We start from the raw sequence: 17,613 nt of genomic DNA, 5'->3' as shown, positions 1-17,613 counted from the left end.
TGATAAACACATTGAGAGGATCATGCTCCTTGTACAGTTTCTTGGAACTATCTCCAGTCATTACAGGAGCTTTCCTGGTCCAAAGGCCAAAGGCCTAGTTCCAAAATGTGACACTGACATGTGTTCTGGAAGACAATCAGGTTAGATGCCATGCAATGGAGAGTTCACACTTATGACATCCATGAGTAGATCCATGTTGATTTGTCATTTCATTTTCTTTTGTTCATTTTTTTCTTTGTGTTTGATGAATTCACAGGCCATTGTTCCTAGTTTAAGCTCAGCCTTTTTTTGTGGTTTACCCCCTCCGCCCTTTTTAAACTGTGTGCTTTTCTGTTCTGTTTGTTGAACTTGTGTGTTATTAGAAATATGCCTCATTTTGCGATCGTTTTCACTGGGCACGATGGTATTACTCACCCTACTGGCAAACTCTATGTTTGTTTTTTTCTAAATTCACTTCTCTCTAATGACTTCTCTGATCGTGTCATTAAACTGTTTTATATCTGTTTATGCAATAATGTTTTGTTCTGTTCTGGTCCCCCAGGGGCCAATCAGGGAAGACTACATCTCTGACTGAAGCACTGTTGGCCATTCCAGGGCCCACATCCCACAGTCAGCAATTCCGAGTATTGCTCAATCACTACCAAATGATGTCTTCATGGACCAATACATCATTCCTTACTATGAGCTAGTCTTATTTTGATCAGGGTGTTTTGAAGTGTTCACTAGTTCCACTAGTTTGATCCATCTCTAAATTAGATGGATTAACCAACATATGTGTGGGGTTTGACCACTACATGTTGTTTGTGTTAGGAATATGTAAACTTACACAGCAAGTTGCATAACATATACTTGATGGCACAGGAGGTTGGTGGCACATTAATTGGGGAGGACAGGCTCGTGGTAACGGCTGGAGCGGAATCATTGGAATGGTATCAAATGGTTTCCACGTGTTTAATGCTATTCCATTCTCTCTGTTCCAGACATTATTATGAGCTGTCCTCCCCTCAGCAGACTCCACTGCAGTTGAAGGTGTATACAGTTTACACTTGTGTTGAATATACTAATTTTGTTAACACACTGGTACCTCCTTTCAGAGAGGACACTTCACAGAGGGACCAACCCCGCTTCCATCCACCACTAAAAACAACAACTCTTAAACCCTCCTATCAAGTCGTTCTAAAATACAGTGCCTTCGGAAAGTATTCAGACCCTTTGACTTTTTCCACATTTTTGACTCATTTCAGGAAACTAGGCATATGTCGTGTCTCACTAATTCACAGGAGAGCCATTTGAACTTAAACTTTTTTTTTTTTTTTTTTTTTAAATGTGTTTGTGGGCAGAAATGCCTTCTGGAACATGTGAACTTAATAACAAACTTGTATGCCGTCTGTAAATATGAATAAAATAGTTAAATTACGAGCCTAGTTGGTTTAGCCACAGAAAACATTCCGCATCCTTCCCACTAGCCATGATTGGCTGAGATAATGAGTGGGCTGGACATGCCGAGAAATGAGTTCGGATTGGTCTGCCATATAACACACTTCAGTCTGTATGAGCTGGTCAGTATGTGTAGTTAATCCTGTCTAACGCTAATTTTGTATATATAGTAGAACTGCATAAGTGTTGCTCTCCACTTACCATTGATTATTGAAGAAGAAAAGATAATGAGCTTAGCTTAGATCAACCCCATCAGAACCCAAAATATAAGCTTGTTTTACTCCAAGGTCTGTAAACAAAGTCAATGTATTTGGTTAAAACTATCATTTTGAAATCATGGATGGTCAGTCCTTGCATCCATAGCTCTGTATATGAATTTTTAGAGAGTTTACATTTCTCCAGCCCTATCCCTCAGCTTCTTACCAAAAGAGGGGTGGGGAGGATTCTTTGTTATTGTTTCAACTGCTGATTGCCGCTTTGATAGAAGAAATTGATGACTGTCCATTCACTCCCATATCATAATCCAAATACCCTCCATGTCACCTTCACTTAACAGTCCCGCCCCTTCCCAAGAAGCTCTAGAAAGGCCTCTGTTCAACCACTCCTGTAGTCTTCATATTCTTCAAAGACTTCTGGGGTCTTACTGTGGGGTCTCCTATCTCCATTGAGTTATACATCAGGTGACAATCAAAGACTGGCCAACCCCATGCATCACAAAAATAAATGCTTAAAGTATTACTCAGTGTGGTTTTGTGGTCTAAATTGACTTTAAACCAGTTTAATTAAATTATTTAACTACACATGTTTTCTCATCGATTAAGTTACTCGGCCTAAAAGCAAATATACTAATTTAATGCTGCATGTAATCACCCATAGTCACCCTTTGGTTGGAGATAGTTGTTTTTAACACCTCACAGGTGTGGTTATTTATGTGCAAAGGTCTTGGTGTTCTCTCTGGTATTTCCAATGAGCATGTACTCTGAGGCATTAGTGCACACAAAGGTAGACCACATGGTCCTCGGATCAGGTAGACCACATGGTCCTCGGATCAGGTAGACCACATGGTCCTCGGATCAGGTAGACCACATGGTCCTCGGATCAGGTAGACCACATGGTCCTCGGATCAGGTAGACCACATGGTCCTCGGATCAGGTAGACCACATGGTCCTCGGATCAGGTAGACCACATGGTCCTCGGATCAGGTAGACCACATGGTTCTCGGATCAGGTAGACCACATGGTCCTCGGACCAGGTAGACCACATGGTCCTCGGATCAGGTAGACCACATGGTTCTCGGATCAGGTAGACCACATGGTCCTCGGACCAGGTAGACCACATGGTCCTCGGATCAGGTAGACCACATGGTCCTCGGACCAGGTAGACCACATGGTCCTCGGATCAGGTAGACCACATGGTCCTCGGATCAGGTAGACCACATGGTTCTCGGATCAGGTAGACCACATGGTCCTCGGATCAGGTAGACCACATGGTTCTCGGATCAGGTAGACCATATGGTTCTCAGATCAGGTAGACCACATGGTCCTCAGATCAGGTAGACTACATGGTCCTCGGATCAGAAAGGAGATTGTAAAGAAATTGTAAGGAAATGTAAACTCTCTCAAATTCATAGACAGAGCTATGGATGCAAGGACTGACCATCCATGATTTCAAAATGATAGTTTTAACCAAATACATTGACTTTGTTTACAGACCTTGGAGTAAAACAAGCTTATATGTTGGGTGTCTGATGGGATTGATCTAAGCTAAGCTCATTATATTTTCTTCTTCAATTATCAATGGGTACCAAACTGCTGATTGCCACTTTAGTATGAAAAAATGTACCCATTTTCTTTTAAGTTTCCATATGACACAAGCACCACAGGGAGAAAAATGTAATAACTAGTGCATAATACAATGTAGATATCAAATAGGCACCTGCATTTCTATCAGCAAACTGTCCTTGCTACATAGTCATTGAAGGGAAATGATGATGCTCTCACAACTAGTGCTTCAAGGCTAATAAAGCTCAACCAGGTCACTGTATTTGTCGCACACGTCTCAGCTGCTTCCGATACCTTAATAACTTCAAAGCTTGACATTGCAAAACCAGGGGTTGTAGATTTCCACTCCACGATTTTCATGAACCTGTAGAAAATCCCAATGGACATCCTGGGAGCGTCTTAAATTACGTGCTTTAAAATGATAGTATGTGCAAGCGGGTGAGTAAATGTGTTTGTATATGTGGATGTTTTGGGGGGAAGAAGTCATTAGTAGTGATGTGCATCTTTCCCTTTCAAGACGATGCGATAAGTATCTAGATACATAGGCTCCGATTCCATACTGGAACGATATGTTTTGTTTCAAACGATTCGATTTGATTGGAGAACGAATTGACGCGATTCGGTTTGATACGATACTATTCAATGCAACAACATTCGTTGCATTAACACATTCATTTCCATTCTAAATCTGCTACAGATGGAGCTCATGAGCTGGACCTCTCTGAGCTGGATCTGTCTGAGCTGGGTCTCTTTGAGCTGGACCTCTCTGAGCTGGACCTCTCTAAGCTGGATCTGTCTGAGCTGGGTCTCTTTGAGCTGGACCTCTCTGAGCTGGACCTCTCTGAGCTGGATCTGTCTGAGCTGGGTCTCTTTGAGCTGGACCTCTCTGAGCTGGACCTCTCTGAGCTGGACCTCTCTGAGCTGGATCTGTGTGTGTGTGTGTGTGTGTGTGTGTGTGTGTGTGTGTGTGTGTGTGTGTGTGTGTGTGTGTGTGTGTGTGTGTGTGTGTGTGTGTGTGTGTGTGTGTGTGTGTGTGTGTGTGTGTGTGTGTGTGTGTGTGTGTGTGTGTGTGTGTGTGTGTGTGTGTGTGTAAATGATGTATGTCTATCTATGGTGTATCCTATGTAGGTACCTGATCTAAGCCATGAGGAAGACTTAATATCTAGCACCCCACTATCAGATTAAGGGGCCGATGTACCTTGGTTCTGAATTCACCTTCACACACTAATTAACTTGTCATTTTTGCTGATTAAGTGTTTGAGCTAGTAATGTATCAATAGTTATAATTTACAAAGTAGCTGTGACATAGCCAATTAATATATAGCACAACCTGTGGATTTCACCCCCATCTCAAAATCGAATGGTTTTGAGCGTTTGGAAATTTAGTGAGCTTTTTTTCTCCTCCCGCTTTAGCCATGTGCCTCACAAAGTGATTCCTCGTTATGAAATTATAAATGTTACCCTGTATATCTAAAAATGACCATATACACTGTTTATAGCAAAATTACCAAACTATTGCTGATGGTGAACCTGAACAATCGAAATAAAATCTATGGTTTAGCAGGTATAGCCATAATGACAGTTGTGTGTCCGCTGGCTTACTTTTATTCAAGTAAAACACAATTTTCAACAGTGCATTGATAACAATAACCTAGGACAGCTTATTAGTCCAACAGGCATCAGGTCAATTGACACCTTATTGATGATGACTATGGTGTCAATGTACAGGCTACACACTTTTATGATGGAATATGAGGAGGTCTTGAAGTAAGTTATGTCAGTGTTCCTACAAAGACATACACACACCCTTTACTTTACAACAGAGCAGATGGCTACGAAGCAATCCACTACCAAAACTACTTGCAATCCTTCAAAATGCATGTAATCAACGTGATGGTTCGCTAACTGAGTCATCGGCAGACTTTTTATGCTGTCAACACACAGATAAACCAAAAAAGGTGTCTTTGATTTAAAATAAGTATAAAATAAAATAATTTAGATCACATCCCCAATCACCAGGGGCCTCATTTATCAACCGTGCGTAAATGTCTTACTAAATTCTGGTGTGCGTGGAGATTCTTGGATTTACGTGAGACACAAATTATGGGGATTTTTTAAACTGTTGCACGCAACATATAAGCATGTTTTTATTGTTAAATCAGAGCCATATTATATGGAAAATGCCCGCCATTCACCTTTTAGGGTCAAATTAAGGCCCTCATTTTCTGTATGATTTGGAAAGGTTGGAACTGGGCCATGTAAAAAAGTGGAGTTGCATATTTGATCGGATTTCTGTAGAGGTGGCGGCAGAACGTTTGAATCTTTTGCTGTGACTTTTTCGGATTAAGGGATGCCAAGGTCATATTTTTCAATTTTATGTTCCAGTTAAAGGGTTTCAATTACATCTGTGGACCATACTTTTTTAATGGATAGCTCAGAATATGAGCTTTCCAAAAGATGTTTATATATTAAAGAGATCAATCCTTTCAAGAGCCCAGATCATTTATTTATAAATCCCACCATTGGATGGTTCGGTAGTTGGGTTTCCCAAGGGACTCAACAGGCAAGCTATGCTGACTTAAAATGTAAATATAGGAAAAATTAGTTTTCTAGTAATGTGTGTGTATCTTTCAAATCTTGGAATGTTCTCGTTAAGGGACCGGATTCCACATGTGGACCATTGGGGGGGATGCAAAAGGCCGCCCTCCAGATCGTAAGGTATTATTGTAAAATATTGGAGTATGGCATGCCATTTTGATTCCAACTGTTTTTTTTTTGTGTGGGAGGGGGGGGGGGGGGGGGGGGTTAATCTATTTTGCACCAAATAGAAATTGCATCAGCACAAAATATGACCAAAGCGTAGTTTACATTGTTAATGCTAGTGCCTGGAAATAGAATTGAAAGTTTGGTACGGATAATCCTCCTACGTCTTTTTCTCTTTGTAAATAATTACATTTTATCGATAATTTTTTACTGCAATATACACTTTGAAAGCAGACTATGAATGTATCCCAATAGCCAGAAGGGGGAGACAAGGGAAGCGTTGAACCATAGAAATTCATTTTGACATTAGATATTCTGCCGGTTAAAGCAATTGGGATAATATTCCATCTACTGAGGTCGGATTGAATTGATTTGAGCATTCTGTTAAAGTTTCTGGCAGTGGTTTCATCTAAGGACGGCAATATATCTACTCCCAAATATGTAAAATGGGAAACGATTGGGATTCCATAAGCAGAGATGGAGTCCTCCATCGGGGTCTTGAGCGGCGGTAAGGCTGATTTGGTTAGATAAATTCAGCTTATTCTCAAACTATAAAATGAATCTATGATATTCAATGCATTTGTAAGTGATTGAGATACATTGTCTAGATATAGTCAAATATCGTCTGTGTATAATGAGATGAAGTGATCATTTGATTTTAGGAAAATTTGTGTTATTTCCCTCGATTTACGAAATTTGGACGAAATTTGACGAAATTTTCCCAGTTGCAAGACACCAACCCATAACATCTGGAAACTGTAATCAAAGTGAAGAGAGAACAAATAAACATGTCAGTAGTGGTGCCAACATGTGCCCACCAAGATAGATTTCTATTTTTTTTAATCCCATTTTCTCCCCAATTTACGTGGTATCCAATCGCTAGTAATTACTATCTTGTCTCATCGCTACAACTCCCGTACGGGCTCGGGAGAGACGAAGGTCGAAAGCCATGCGTCCTCTGAAGCACAACCCAACCAAGCCGCACTGCTTCTTAACACAGCGCGCCTCCAACCCGGAAACCAGCCGCACCAATCGGTCGGAGGAAACACCGTGTACCTGTCCCCCTTGGTTAGCGCGCACTGCGCCCGGCCCGCCACAGGAGTCGCTGGAGCGCGATGAGACAAGGATATCCCTACCGGCCAAACCCTCCCCAACCCGGACGACGCTATGCCAATTGTGCGTCGCCCCACGGACCTCCCGGTCGCGGCCGGCTGCGACAGAGCCTGGGCGCGAACCCAGAGACTCTGGTGGCGCAGCTAGCACTGCGATGCAGTGCCCTAGACCACTGCGCCACCCGGGAGGCCCCTAAGATAGATTTCTACTCATTTCAGTGTCAATGTTTCTGAAAATGGATCTACACAGTCCATCATAGTATGTTAAAAATAGTACGCTCCCAGGAAACAGGCTTCAGTTAACTTCCTATCTGAATTAAAACTTGATATGTGTTAATACAGAGTTAACCCTTTGCCTCTAAATCAAACAAGAACTTGAGTGATTAAAGTGTGTGAGTTCTTACAACAGTTCTACATTTAAAGATCCTGTGCAATCACTTTCTCTTCAGATGTCATACATACATTAATAAAGATAAAGATCTATACTTGTATTTCCGAAAGATCAAAAAATATGCAATGTCCTTATAATGACTTCTAAATAGAGAGCTAGGAGATTGAAAGGGTGTGTCAGTTCTATAGTGAATATTCTCAAGATGTGTGAGGGACAATATACTGCAGTTTTGGACATTCATTTGTGATATTTGTGGTCATCATTTAACATTTTGTCACATTTTGGTAACAATTTAAAGTTTTATTTATATGGTCATATTGCTAACTTAAGCAATTTAGAATTAGGAACGTAAGCATTTAGAAAATGATTGACAGCATGACCATCTGCAGAGCATTTAGAGATGGACTATCCGGACTATCCGATTAAAGTGTGACCTATTATTTTAAGATGACATACTGCAATATACTTTTACATACTTTAATAATTTCAAAGTGATGGAGTTGAGATAATAATCCGCATTGCCAAACGTTTTCAAACAAAATTATTAGAATCGTGTGATAACTAAAGTACTGAACTAAAGTAGCAAATCAGTCTATATAGGCCCATTAAAAATCAGACACTGTGAACGTCCCTATTAAATCTGTTCAAAAATCTACTCGGAATGTGGCTTGTAGAGCCAACGAAGGCAATTCTCACATGAAAGAGAACTTAAGCACATGAAAGAAATTAAGCTTTTTAATGAGAGTGATTCTATTCTCTTATCAGCAGCCTAGCTTAAACCTACCTTAAGTTTGCATATCCTCCCACGGCTATTCCTTCCTTCCAATGAGGACTTCTCCCTCCGTTCTCAGCAGCACGTATCACCTCCTGACAACCCCACCTATCACCTCCTCACAACCCCACCCATCACCTCCTCACAACCCCACCTATCACCTCCTCACAACCCCACCCATCACCTCCTCACAACCCCACCTATCACCTCCTCACAACCCCACGTATCACCTCCTCACAACCTCACCTATCACCTCCTCCCAACCCCACCCATCACCTCCTCACAACCCCACCTATCACCTCCTCACAGCCCCACCTATCACCTCCTCACAACCCCACCTATCACCTCCTCACAACCACACCTATCACCTCCTCACAACCCCACCTATCACCTCCTCACAACCCCACCTATCACCTCCTCACAACCCCACCTATCACCTCCTCACAACCCCACCTATCACCTCCTCACAACCCCACCTATCACCTCCTCACAACCCCACGTATCACCTCCTCACAACCCCACCTATCACCTCCTCACAACCCCACCTATCACCTCCTCACAACCCCACGTATCACCTCCTCACAACCCCACCTATCACCTCCTCACAACCCCACGTATCACCTCCTCACAACCTCACCTATCACCTCCTCACAACCCCACCTATCACCTCCTCACAACCCCACCTATCACCTCCTCACAACCCCACCTATCACCTCCTCACAACCCCACCTATCACCTCCTCACAACCCCACGTATCACCTCCTCACAACCCCACCTATCACCTCCTCACAACCCCACCTATCACCTCCTCACAACCCCACGTATCACCTCCTCACAACCTCACCTATCACCTCCTCACAACCCCACCCATCACCTCCTCACAACCCCACCTATCACCTCCTCACAACCCCACCTATCACCTCCTCACAACCCCACCTATCAACTCCTCACAACCCCATCTATCACCTCCTCACAACCCCACCTATCACCTCCTCACAACCCCACCTATCACCTCCTCACAACCCCACCTATCACCTCCTCACAACCCCACCTATCACCTCCTCACAACCCCACCTATCACCTCCTCACAACCCCACCTATCACCTCCTCACAACCCCACCCATCACCTCCTCACAACCCCACGTATCACCTCCTCACAACCCCACCTATCACCTCCTCACAACCCCACCTATCACCTCCTCACAACCCCACCTATCACCTCCTCACAACCCCACCTATCGCCTCCTCACAACCCCACCTATCACCTCCTCACAACCCCACCCATCACCTCCTCACAACCCCACCTATCACCTCCTCACAACCCCACCTATCACCTCCTCACAACCCCACCTATCACCTCCTCACAACCCCACCTATCACCTCCTCACAACCCCACCTATCACCTCCTCACAACCCCACCCATCCCCTTTTCACAACCCCACCTATCACCTCCTCACAACCCCACCTATCACCTCCTCACAACCCCACCTATCACCTCCTCACAACCCCACCTATCACCTCCTCACAACCCCACCCATCCCCTTTTCACAACCCCACCCATCCCCTCTTCACAACCCCACCTATCCCCTTTTCACAACCAATCCCCTCCTCACAACCCCACCCATCCCCTTTTCACAACCAATCCCCTCCTCACAACCCCCACCCATCCCCTTTTCACAACCAATCCCCTCCTCACAACCCCCACCCATCCCCTCCTCACAACCCCCACCCATCCCATCCCCACTGTGCCTTTGTTCTGACAAATGACGTAATGCTGGAACCATCTCTGTGGGACCGGTGTGCTACAAGTCCCAACACAGGGCTGCCAGAAGTCTGTTCACACATGATATCAAGATAAATAGACATGTTCTAACAGAGACGCACAGCCGAGAGAGAGAGAGAGAGAGAGAGAGAGAGAGAGAGAGAGAGAGAGAGAGAGAGAGAGAGAGAGAGAGAGAGAGAGAGAGAGAGAGAGAGAGAGAGAGAGAGAGAGAGAGAGAGAGAGAGAGAGAGAGAGAGAGAGAGAGAGAGAGAGAGAGAGAGAGAGAGAGAGAGAGAGAGAAGAGAGAGAGAGAGAGAGAGAGAGAGAGAGAGAGAGAGAGAGAGAGAGAGAGAGAGAGAGAGAGAGAGAGAGAGAGAGAGAGAGAGAGAGAGAGAGAGAGAGAGAGAGAGAGAGAGAGAGAGAGACGAGGACAAGAAATAGAGGGAGAGAAAGGGAGAGAGAGAGACGAGGACAAGAAATAGAGGGAGAGAAAGGGAGAGAGAGAGAGAGACGAGGACAAGAAATAGAGGGAGAGAAAGGGAGAGAAATAGAGGGAGAGAAAGGCAGGGAGAGAAAGGGAGGGAGAGAAAGGGAGGGAGAGAAAGAGAGATATGCTGACAGCACAAGGGACTACAATGTATAAATGATGATGATAATGACAATGATGAGGGAAATATAATAACCTCTTGATTAGCCCAAGTGCTGTATTTTAAATACACGAAAAGGAATCGTAAACATCCTTCAGCCTACCATGAAATACAAGAGACAAGACAGGCGGCTCAAGAGGAGCATCTTCAACACTTGTGGAAGTTATTGAAAATGTTGGCTACTGGTATAAAAATAAGAGAAACAAGGGTTGAAAAGTCCAATGCCTTTTTGATACAGTAATGATTGGCAAGGCTTTTTAATGCCGTCCATACACGGTGTAACGCAACTTCCTCGCCAGTCTCAGACTTGTAAATTCGCTGTCTCGCTATTTAAAACACACCTAACCTAGGCAGACTGCCACTCCAGTGGCCCGCACCCTCCACCCCCACGTCCCACAAGGCTTCTCACTTGGACCCATAAATGCCTGGTAAAACATGCACTGCACTTCCTCTTGAACGGAGTGCACAGTTGCCGCCTCCGAGTAGTAGGTGTTTTTTCTGAGGCTGCTTATAACATTTTGTCAAGTCTTTGCTGCGGTTTATTTGCTGTGGTTTCTCCCAAATGAATTAGTGTGTGTCTATGTGTATTTGTTTGTGTGTGTGTGTCGAGCCTGCAAAAGGTTGGTCCGGCCTCATCGTGACTTATGGATATGTGTGATTCTATGTTAGTTCTTCACACATGCAAAACAGTTTGCTATGCTTATTAAAAGATGTATTTGATTTGTGGGATTATTTGGTTATTTGAGATTAGTGGCAAAGAGTTTTACTCTTTTCATAAACTTATAATTTCTATCATGCTTCAGTAAAAGATTCTGTGGGTAAAACATTTTGCAAAGTTTTTCTATTTTATGCTATCTTCAACAATAATCCCATGTGAAGCATCAATGAAAACTTCCATCGCAAATTCTCTGTAAAATGTATCCTTTGCTAAGCCCCGGCCCAGAATTTTGGGGAACCAATCGCAGCGCTCCAATGGAGAGAAACTGTGGTTGAGTCCGATACCTTGGACAAGCTCATGATTGAAACACATGAAAGCCAGTGAGAGCAGTGGTAAAAACTGATTTAAAAAATAATATATATATATATATACATTGTTTAAATTCTTAAAGATGCACTATGCAGAAATTGCTCGGCCATTTCCTGGTTGCTAAAATGCTAGTAGTTGGCCTAATTTTATTTGATGTGACAAAACAAGCAGTTATTGCGTAGAGAATCATTGTACCATCTAAACCACTCTATAATATAATTTGGTGTACAAAACCCAAAGTAAAAGACGCACAAACGAAACTTCATAATGGGAAGCATAGAAATAGCACACATCTACCACTTCTTAAACTTGCTTTCAACGAGAATGAAAGATCTATATCTCACATTTCTACGTGAATTTGGACAGGTCGCCCAAAAAGTTACATATTGTAGCTTTAAATATTTGAACAGTACACCAGGGGTACCTGCTAATGTAATCCCTGAAAGGCAGAGCCTGTTGATGGAATATATTTTGAATCTGTAATTATTTTTTTTGTTACATTGTTTGCTAGCTCAGCTGGTTAGCTAGCTCTAAGTCTCATTAACCACCAAATGTTGCTAACAAAATGTAGCTAGCCACTTAATGAATATAACTTGTTTTCTAGAAATGTCTGTTAGCTAGCTGTGCTGCCATGTTCTTATTACAAACCCCACAAGCTGTTGACAACAGGATATGATCTGAGAGCAATACTTAACTCCAAGAGTGGTTAGTAGCTTTGACTGCTGACAGTGATGATCCAGAGCCATTCACAGTGGCTAGCTACACTATAAACATCATTTTATGAAGCAATTGTAATGACCGTTCACCACAACATACCCGAGAGTTTCCCGAGGGGTCGTCTGTGTTTAATTTCATTGTGTATTAGAAACACTATTTAAGATCATTGTGAAGTCATTTCGAAAGTGGAATCGGGTTTCCCGGGAAATTGTTGTCCGAGGTTGCAACAGTAACCACGAGGGGGCGGGGCTTAGGGTCAATTACGTAACAAGTGTCCTGTAGTAGCCTAACTTAAGTGTGCCTCTTCTCTCAACACCAATTTTGTTTGTCATAATTGCGCCTGAAGGCACTAAAAGAGTTGACTGAACTGAGGTGAATAAGACTCGTCTCAGCACTGGGACGGTAACCGAAAGGTTACTGGCTGGAATCCCTGAGCCGAATTTCTTACAAATCTGCCGATGAGCTCTTGAGCAAGACACTTAACCCTAATTGCTACTGTAAGTCACTCTGGATAAGAGCGTCTGCTAAATGACTAAAATGGTAATGTAAAATCTGTGAGCTGCTGATTTAAGAGGGCTTGACAGGAATGAAGCATTAGCTCTCGCAATAAATACTCTCTTGACTTGAATTGACGATGAGGGAAATGAGCATCTGACAGACTATCTGCATTCAGTTACATGCACTGGCAACACACTTTGTAGCTGCAGGCGCTTCAACAGTTGGTCTTTACTTGTTCTGAATTACCTTCAATCTGACATGGTGTGGTAGGTGCTTTGCAGCTTAAAAATGTTCAACTTCTCATGCCCCTGCCTGTTGTGAGAAAGAAAGAGAGAAACATTTGGGCAATTGCTGATTTCATATCACTATCACTCAACACATTGATAATGGTGCTGTGCCATCTCAGTTTGAGTAATTGGATGTGTGGATGAGGACAACTCGTGTGGGTGTTGTGCTCCTAGTCAGATCTCTGACTGATGCAGGATTTGGCAGGCAGGCCGTGCTAAGCGCCTGTCATGTCATCCGAAGGTCTCCTCGTCCATGGATGGTCGGCCAGCCTTGGCGTCAAGAAAGATTAGCACTGTCCTCGCTGTGTCATACTGACGCGACAGTACCAGTACCGTTGGCAACTCTTTATCTGAAAATATGCACAAAAATGTTGAGTTAATGCAATGAAGCCATGACTGAATGGTTGTGTAAGAAGTTGGGCTCTTAGGCTCTCCTTTCTTTTTAGTTGAGTTATGCTTAATGGATGAGTTATGTACAGTATGCTGTGTCAGGAGCCATCGTCCTTGGCTTGTTGTGGAGGTTCCATTCATTTCGACTGTTGGGCCACAAAGTCATAAACTTCACGGCCACGTCGGTAATGAACTCTGGGAACTATCTGTAACAGTGGAGGCTCCTCAGAAGAGGATAGGGAGGACCATCCTCCCGGAAAAACATTGAAAAAGTTATCCTTTTTAGATAAACCTATACTAAATATATTCAAGTCACCAAATAATTGATTAAAACACACTATTTTGCAATGAAGGTCTACAGTAGCCTCCACAGCACTCTGTAGGGTTGAACCATGGTCCTCCCTCATCATAAATGGCACTGACAGCCACTTATCTGTAATTAACCTCTCTGGATTGCAGTAGCATTGCTCCGATCATCATTTGAGCCTCCCTTTTCATTAGAGTCCTCCCTCATCTTGTCACTCCAGAAAATGGCGCCTTATCTTTTACATTCAACTGCAATATCAATCAATCAATCAATCAAGTTTATTTTATATAGCCCTTCGTACATCAGCTAATATCTCGAAGTGCTGTACAGAAACCCAGCCTAAAACCCCAAACAGCAAGCAATGCAGGTGTAGAAGCACAGACAATATAATGGACAATATAATGTCCATGTGAATCTATATTGCTGTGAAAGGTAGGAATTGTAACACACTGGACAGTATTTTTGGGGGCAATATCGTGGTATATGTATTTTATGTATTTAGTTGAGGGTTGTTCTTTAAGCCAGGTTAGGCACAGGGGGTAACGGCTGCCTATCTCGATGTTAGTAGAGGGAGTGGCTCTGTTTGCTTTGGATATTGCTCCTATTAAATAGCTCTCCCCACAGTCCAACTTTTCTTTACAATTGGAAGAATTTATTAACAGGAGTCCTTTTTTTCTAGCCACAATCCAGAGCTGCCCCCTCTTAATGGCCCGTAGACCAGTTACGGCCCGTGGACCAGCTACGGCCCGTGAACCAGCTACGGCCCGTGGACCAGCTACGGCCCGTGGACTAGTTACGGCCCATGGTCAGTTACGACATGTGGGTAGTGCTACAGACTCTGTCTCCCTTGGGCTGGGCTAATTATTACACTAGTGGTGCTGTGCCATCTCAGCGACACATCATTCATAACGCAACACACCCAATCAAAGGGCTCTGCTAATCTTTAAAGGCACTGTCTGGAGACAGTGGCAACATAAATCCACCAGTGTCATGGACATTGGCCTTTTTTCTAATAGTATAAGGGAATATAAAGTGGCTTGTAACCCCTGTAAGCTGTTATTTCTTTTAAGAAGTGGACGGGTGTTTTTCTTCAACCATAGAGGAATGTAAAAACCATGTAGGAATTTAAGGCACCAGGCTGGCAAGATGTACTCTGGGTACTCGACAAGGGCTGTGCCTGTGTAATCCTAGCTTGGCGGTGGGGAAAGTATGTCGGGGTTGAGCGTGGGAGCCTGCGCGGCGGCCGTTACGGAGGCTGTAGGACCATGACACCTCAAGCATCCTGGACGGGATCCCGAGAGCAGGGCGGCATCGGCGGCTCTAACTGGCTAGTGGCAGGAAGTGGTTACTGGTCTCTAGGAGGAGCACCGTCTCGCTGGCCTTCACTGACTGGATAGAACAGTGCTTCATAAAAGCTGTACATTGCCGCACGCTTGAGGAATGAACTTTCCTAAATTCTATTGGCCGGAATAGTTTGTGTTTGTCACGTTAAACCATAATGTATGAAGGCTAATTGAACTACCTCTTCATGTATGAGAAGTAACTGAACACAGCATGAGCACAACACAATGTAAGCCTCCTACAATAGAACCACCTCAAGTTGTTATTACAGTACATAGTACCATTTCCTCTAGGAGCGTAAGGTACATGTATTAGAGGGGCGACCTTAAACTGAACTCCTCTCCACTTTCAACCAGGTCAGAGGTGAATAGCCACCAGTTAGATACGTGTCATCCTGTTTGGGTGGACTCCTTGTTTCTGTGGACGTCACAGGATGGGCAGTGCAGGGGTGTCTGAACACACCTCGGCCACCAAGGGTTAATCAAAATGACCTTTGGTGTTATCAAAATACGATGTCGTTGGATGACTCGTGTTATCAAAAGCAAGAATCTGACAGCTGATATAATAACTAGACATTTTGGTAACTGCATTTCAAGTTTATAAAACATGCAGAAAAAAAGGGGATTTGAGCTAAACTGCTGCCTATGTAAGAGATAGTCAGTGAGTATTATTTCAGCTTATGCCAGCATTGAGCTTTAAGGTTTAATGGATAGCTTTAGGAAGCCAAAAGGGCATACTGGTCTCCAGTTGGTGTGATTGATTCACATTTGATAAACATTAACTTATTGATGTATCACAAGATCACCCTGAAGAAGTTAATAAAGGATACAGCAACATTGGGATTTGGCTTGATATTAAAAGCTGGATCCAATCAATCTGTTCAATGTATGTCAAGACAATCTGTTCAGCCAATATGCTTCACTGCTTCCAGCTCTCCACCTTAGAATCCCTGATTGGCCATTTCTACACTTGGATACACTTCAAGTTGTTACAGTCAAACAACTACAGGCACTCACATTGAGCTGGCTGTCAAAGTGGGTGTCACACCCTCTTCTGTTTCACCTGTCTTTGTGCTTGTCTCCACTCCACCCTGATCTGTTTCACCTGTTTTTGTGCTTGTCTCCACTCCACCCTGTTCTGTTTCACCTGTCTTTGTGCTTGTCTCCACCCCCCTCCAGGTGTCGCCCATTTTCCTCATTATTCCCAGTGTATTTATACCTGTGTTCTCTGTTTGTCTGTTGTCAGTTCGTATTGTCATGTCAAGCCTGCCCTCCCGGTTCCAACCTGTTCTGCCTGACCTGACCCCGCCTGCCTGACCTGACCCCGCCTGCCTGACCTGACCCCGCCTGCCTGACCTGACCCAACCTGCCTGACCTGACCCCGCCTGCCTGACCTGACCCCGCCTGCCTGACCTGACCCAACCTGCCTGACCTGACCCCGCCTGCCTGACCTGACCCCACCTGCCTGATCTGACCCCGCCTGCCTGACCTGACCCCGCCTGCCTGACCTCGAGCCTGCCTGACCTGACCCCGCCTGCCTGACCCGACCCCGCCTGCCTGACCTGACCCCGCCTGCCTGACCTGACCCCGCCTGCCTGTCCATTCCGCCTGCCTGACCTCGAGCCTGCCTGCCCCACTGTACCTTTCAGACTGACCTGGTTAATTAACTTCTGCCTGTCCTCAACCTGCCTATTGCCTGCCCCTTGTATTTTAATAAATATCAGAGACTCGAACCATCTGCCTCCTGTGTCTGCATCTGGGTCTCGCCCTGTGTCATTACAGTGGATATCTGTTGCCAAAATCAAGATGCAGATTGCTGAGCTTCCCCATAGTTCTCAATAAAATATTTAAAATCACTCAAACCTAAGTGCTCCCTTTTTTACTAAACAACTTCAAAATATACATTCATTTCATGATTGTTTGGTGACAATTCTCTTGCAGCTAGTGTTGTAGAATGAAAGCAATTTTAAGACCAAGGTCGTGACATTTGGTTGAACTTTTCGATCCTTTTCAAAACGTTAAAGCTTTAATTTAATTGACTGTAATTAAATCCACTGGAATGTTTTCATTTTCCTCGGATATATCAGCAAACAGCCTGTTAATTCCACAATGGACATTTACATTTCAAACGACTGCAACTCGACTCACAGGGTTACAGCATCAAACTCACAGGGTTACAGTAACAAACTCACAGGGTTACAGTAACAAACTCACATTGATACAGTAACAAACTCACAGGGTTACAGTAACAAACTCACAGGGTTACAGTATCAAACTCACAGGGTTACAGTAACAAACTCACAGGGTTACAGTATCAAACTCACAGGGTTACAGTAACAAACTCACAGGGTTACAGTAACAAACTCACAGGGTTACAGTAAC

The 17,613-nt window shown here is 43.8% G+C and overlaps 1 protein-coding gene across 1 annotated transcript; it reads left to right on the top strand.

Annotated features, from left to right (window-relative positions):
• Positions 1 to 8,309: 8,309 nt before the first annotated feature.
• LOC120058129 (early nodulin-75-like) lies at positions 8,310 to 10,016 on the top strand. Its single transcript, XM_039006601.1, has one exon. The coding sequence runs from the start codon at positions 8,310 to 8,312 to the stop codon at positions 10,014 to 10,016; it is 1,707 nt and encodes a 568-aa protein (XP_038862529.1).
• The last annotated feature ends 7,597 nt before the right edge of the window (positions 10,017 to 17,613 follow it).

Source organism: Salvelinus namaycush, chromosome 13 (assembly GCF_016432855.1).
Source record: "Salvelinus namaycush isolate Seneca chromosome 13, SaNama_1.0, whole genome shotgun sequence".
In the NCBI taxonomy this organism is placed as follows: Eukaryota; Metazoa; Chordata; class Actinopteri; order Salmoniformes; family Salmonidae; genus Salvelinus; species Salvelinus namaycush.
The sequence above is the reverse complement of the archived record's forward strand: the minus strand, read 5'-3'. Positions and strand labels throughout refer to the sequence as shown.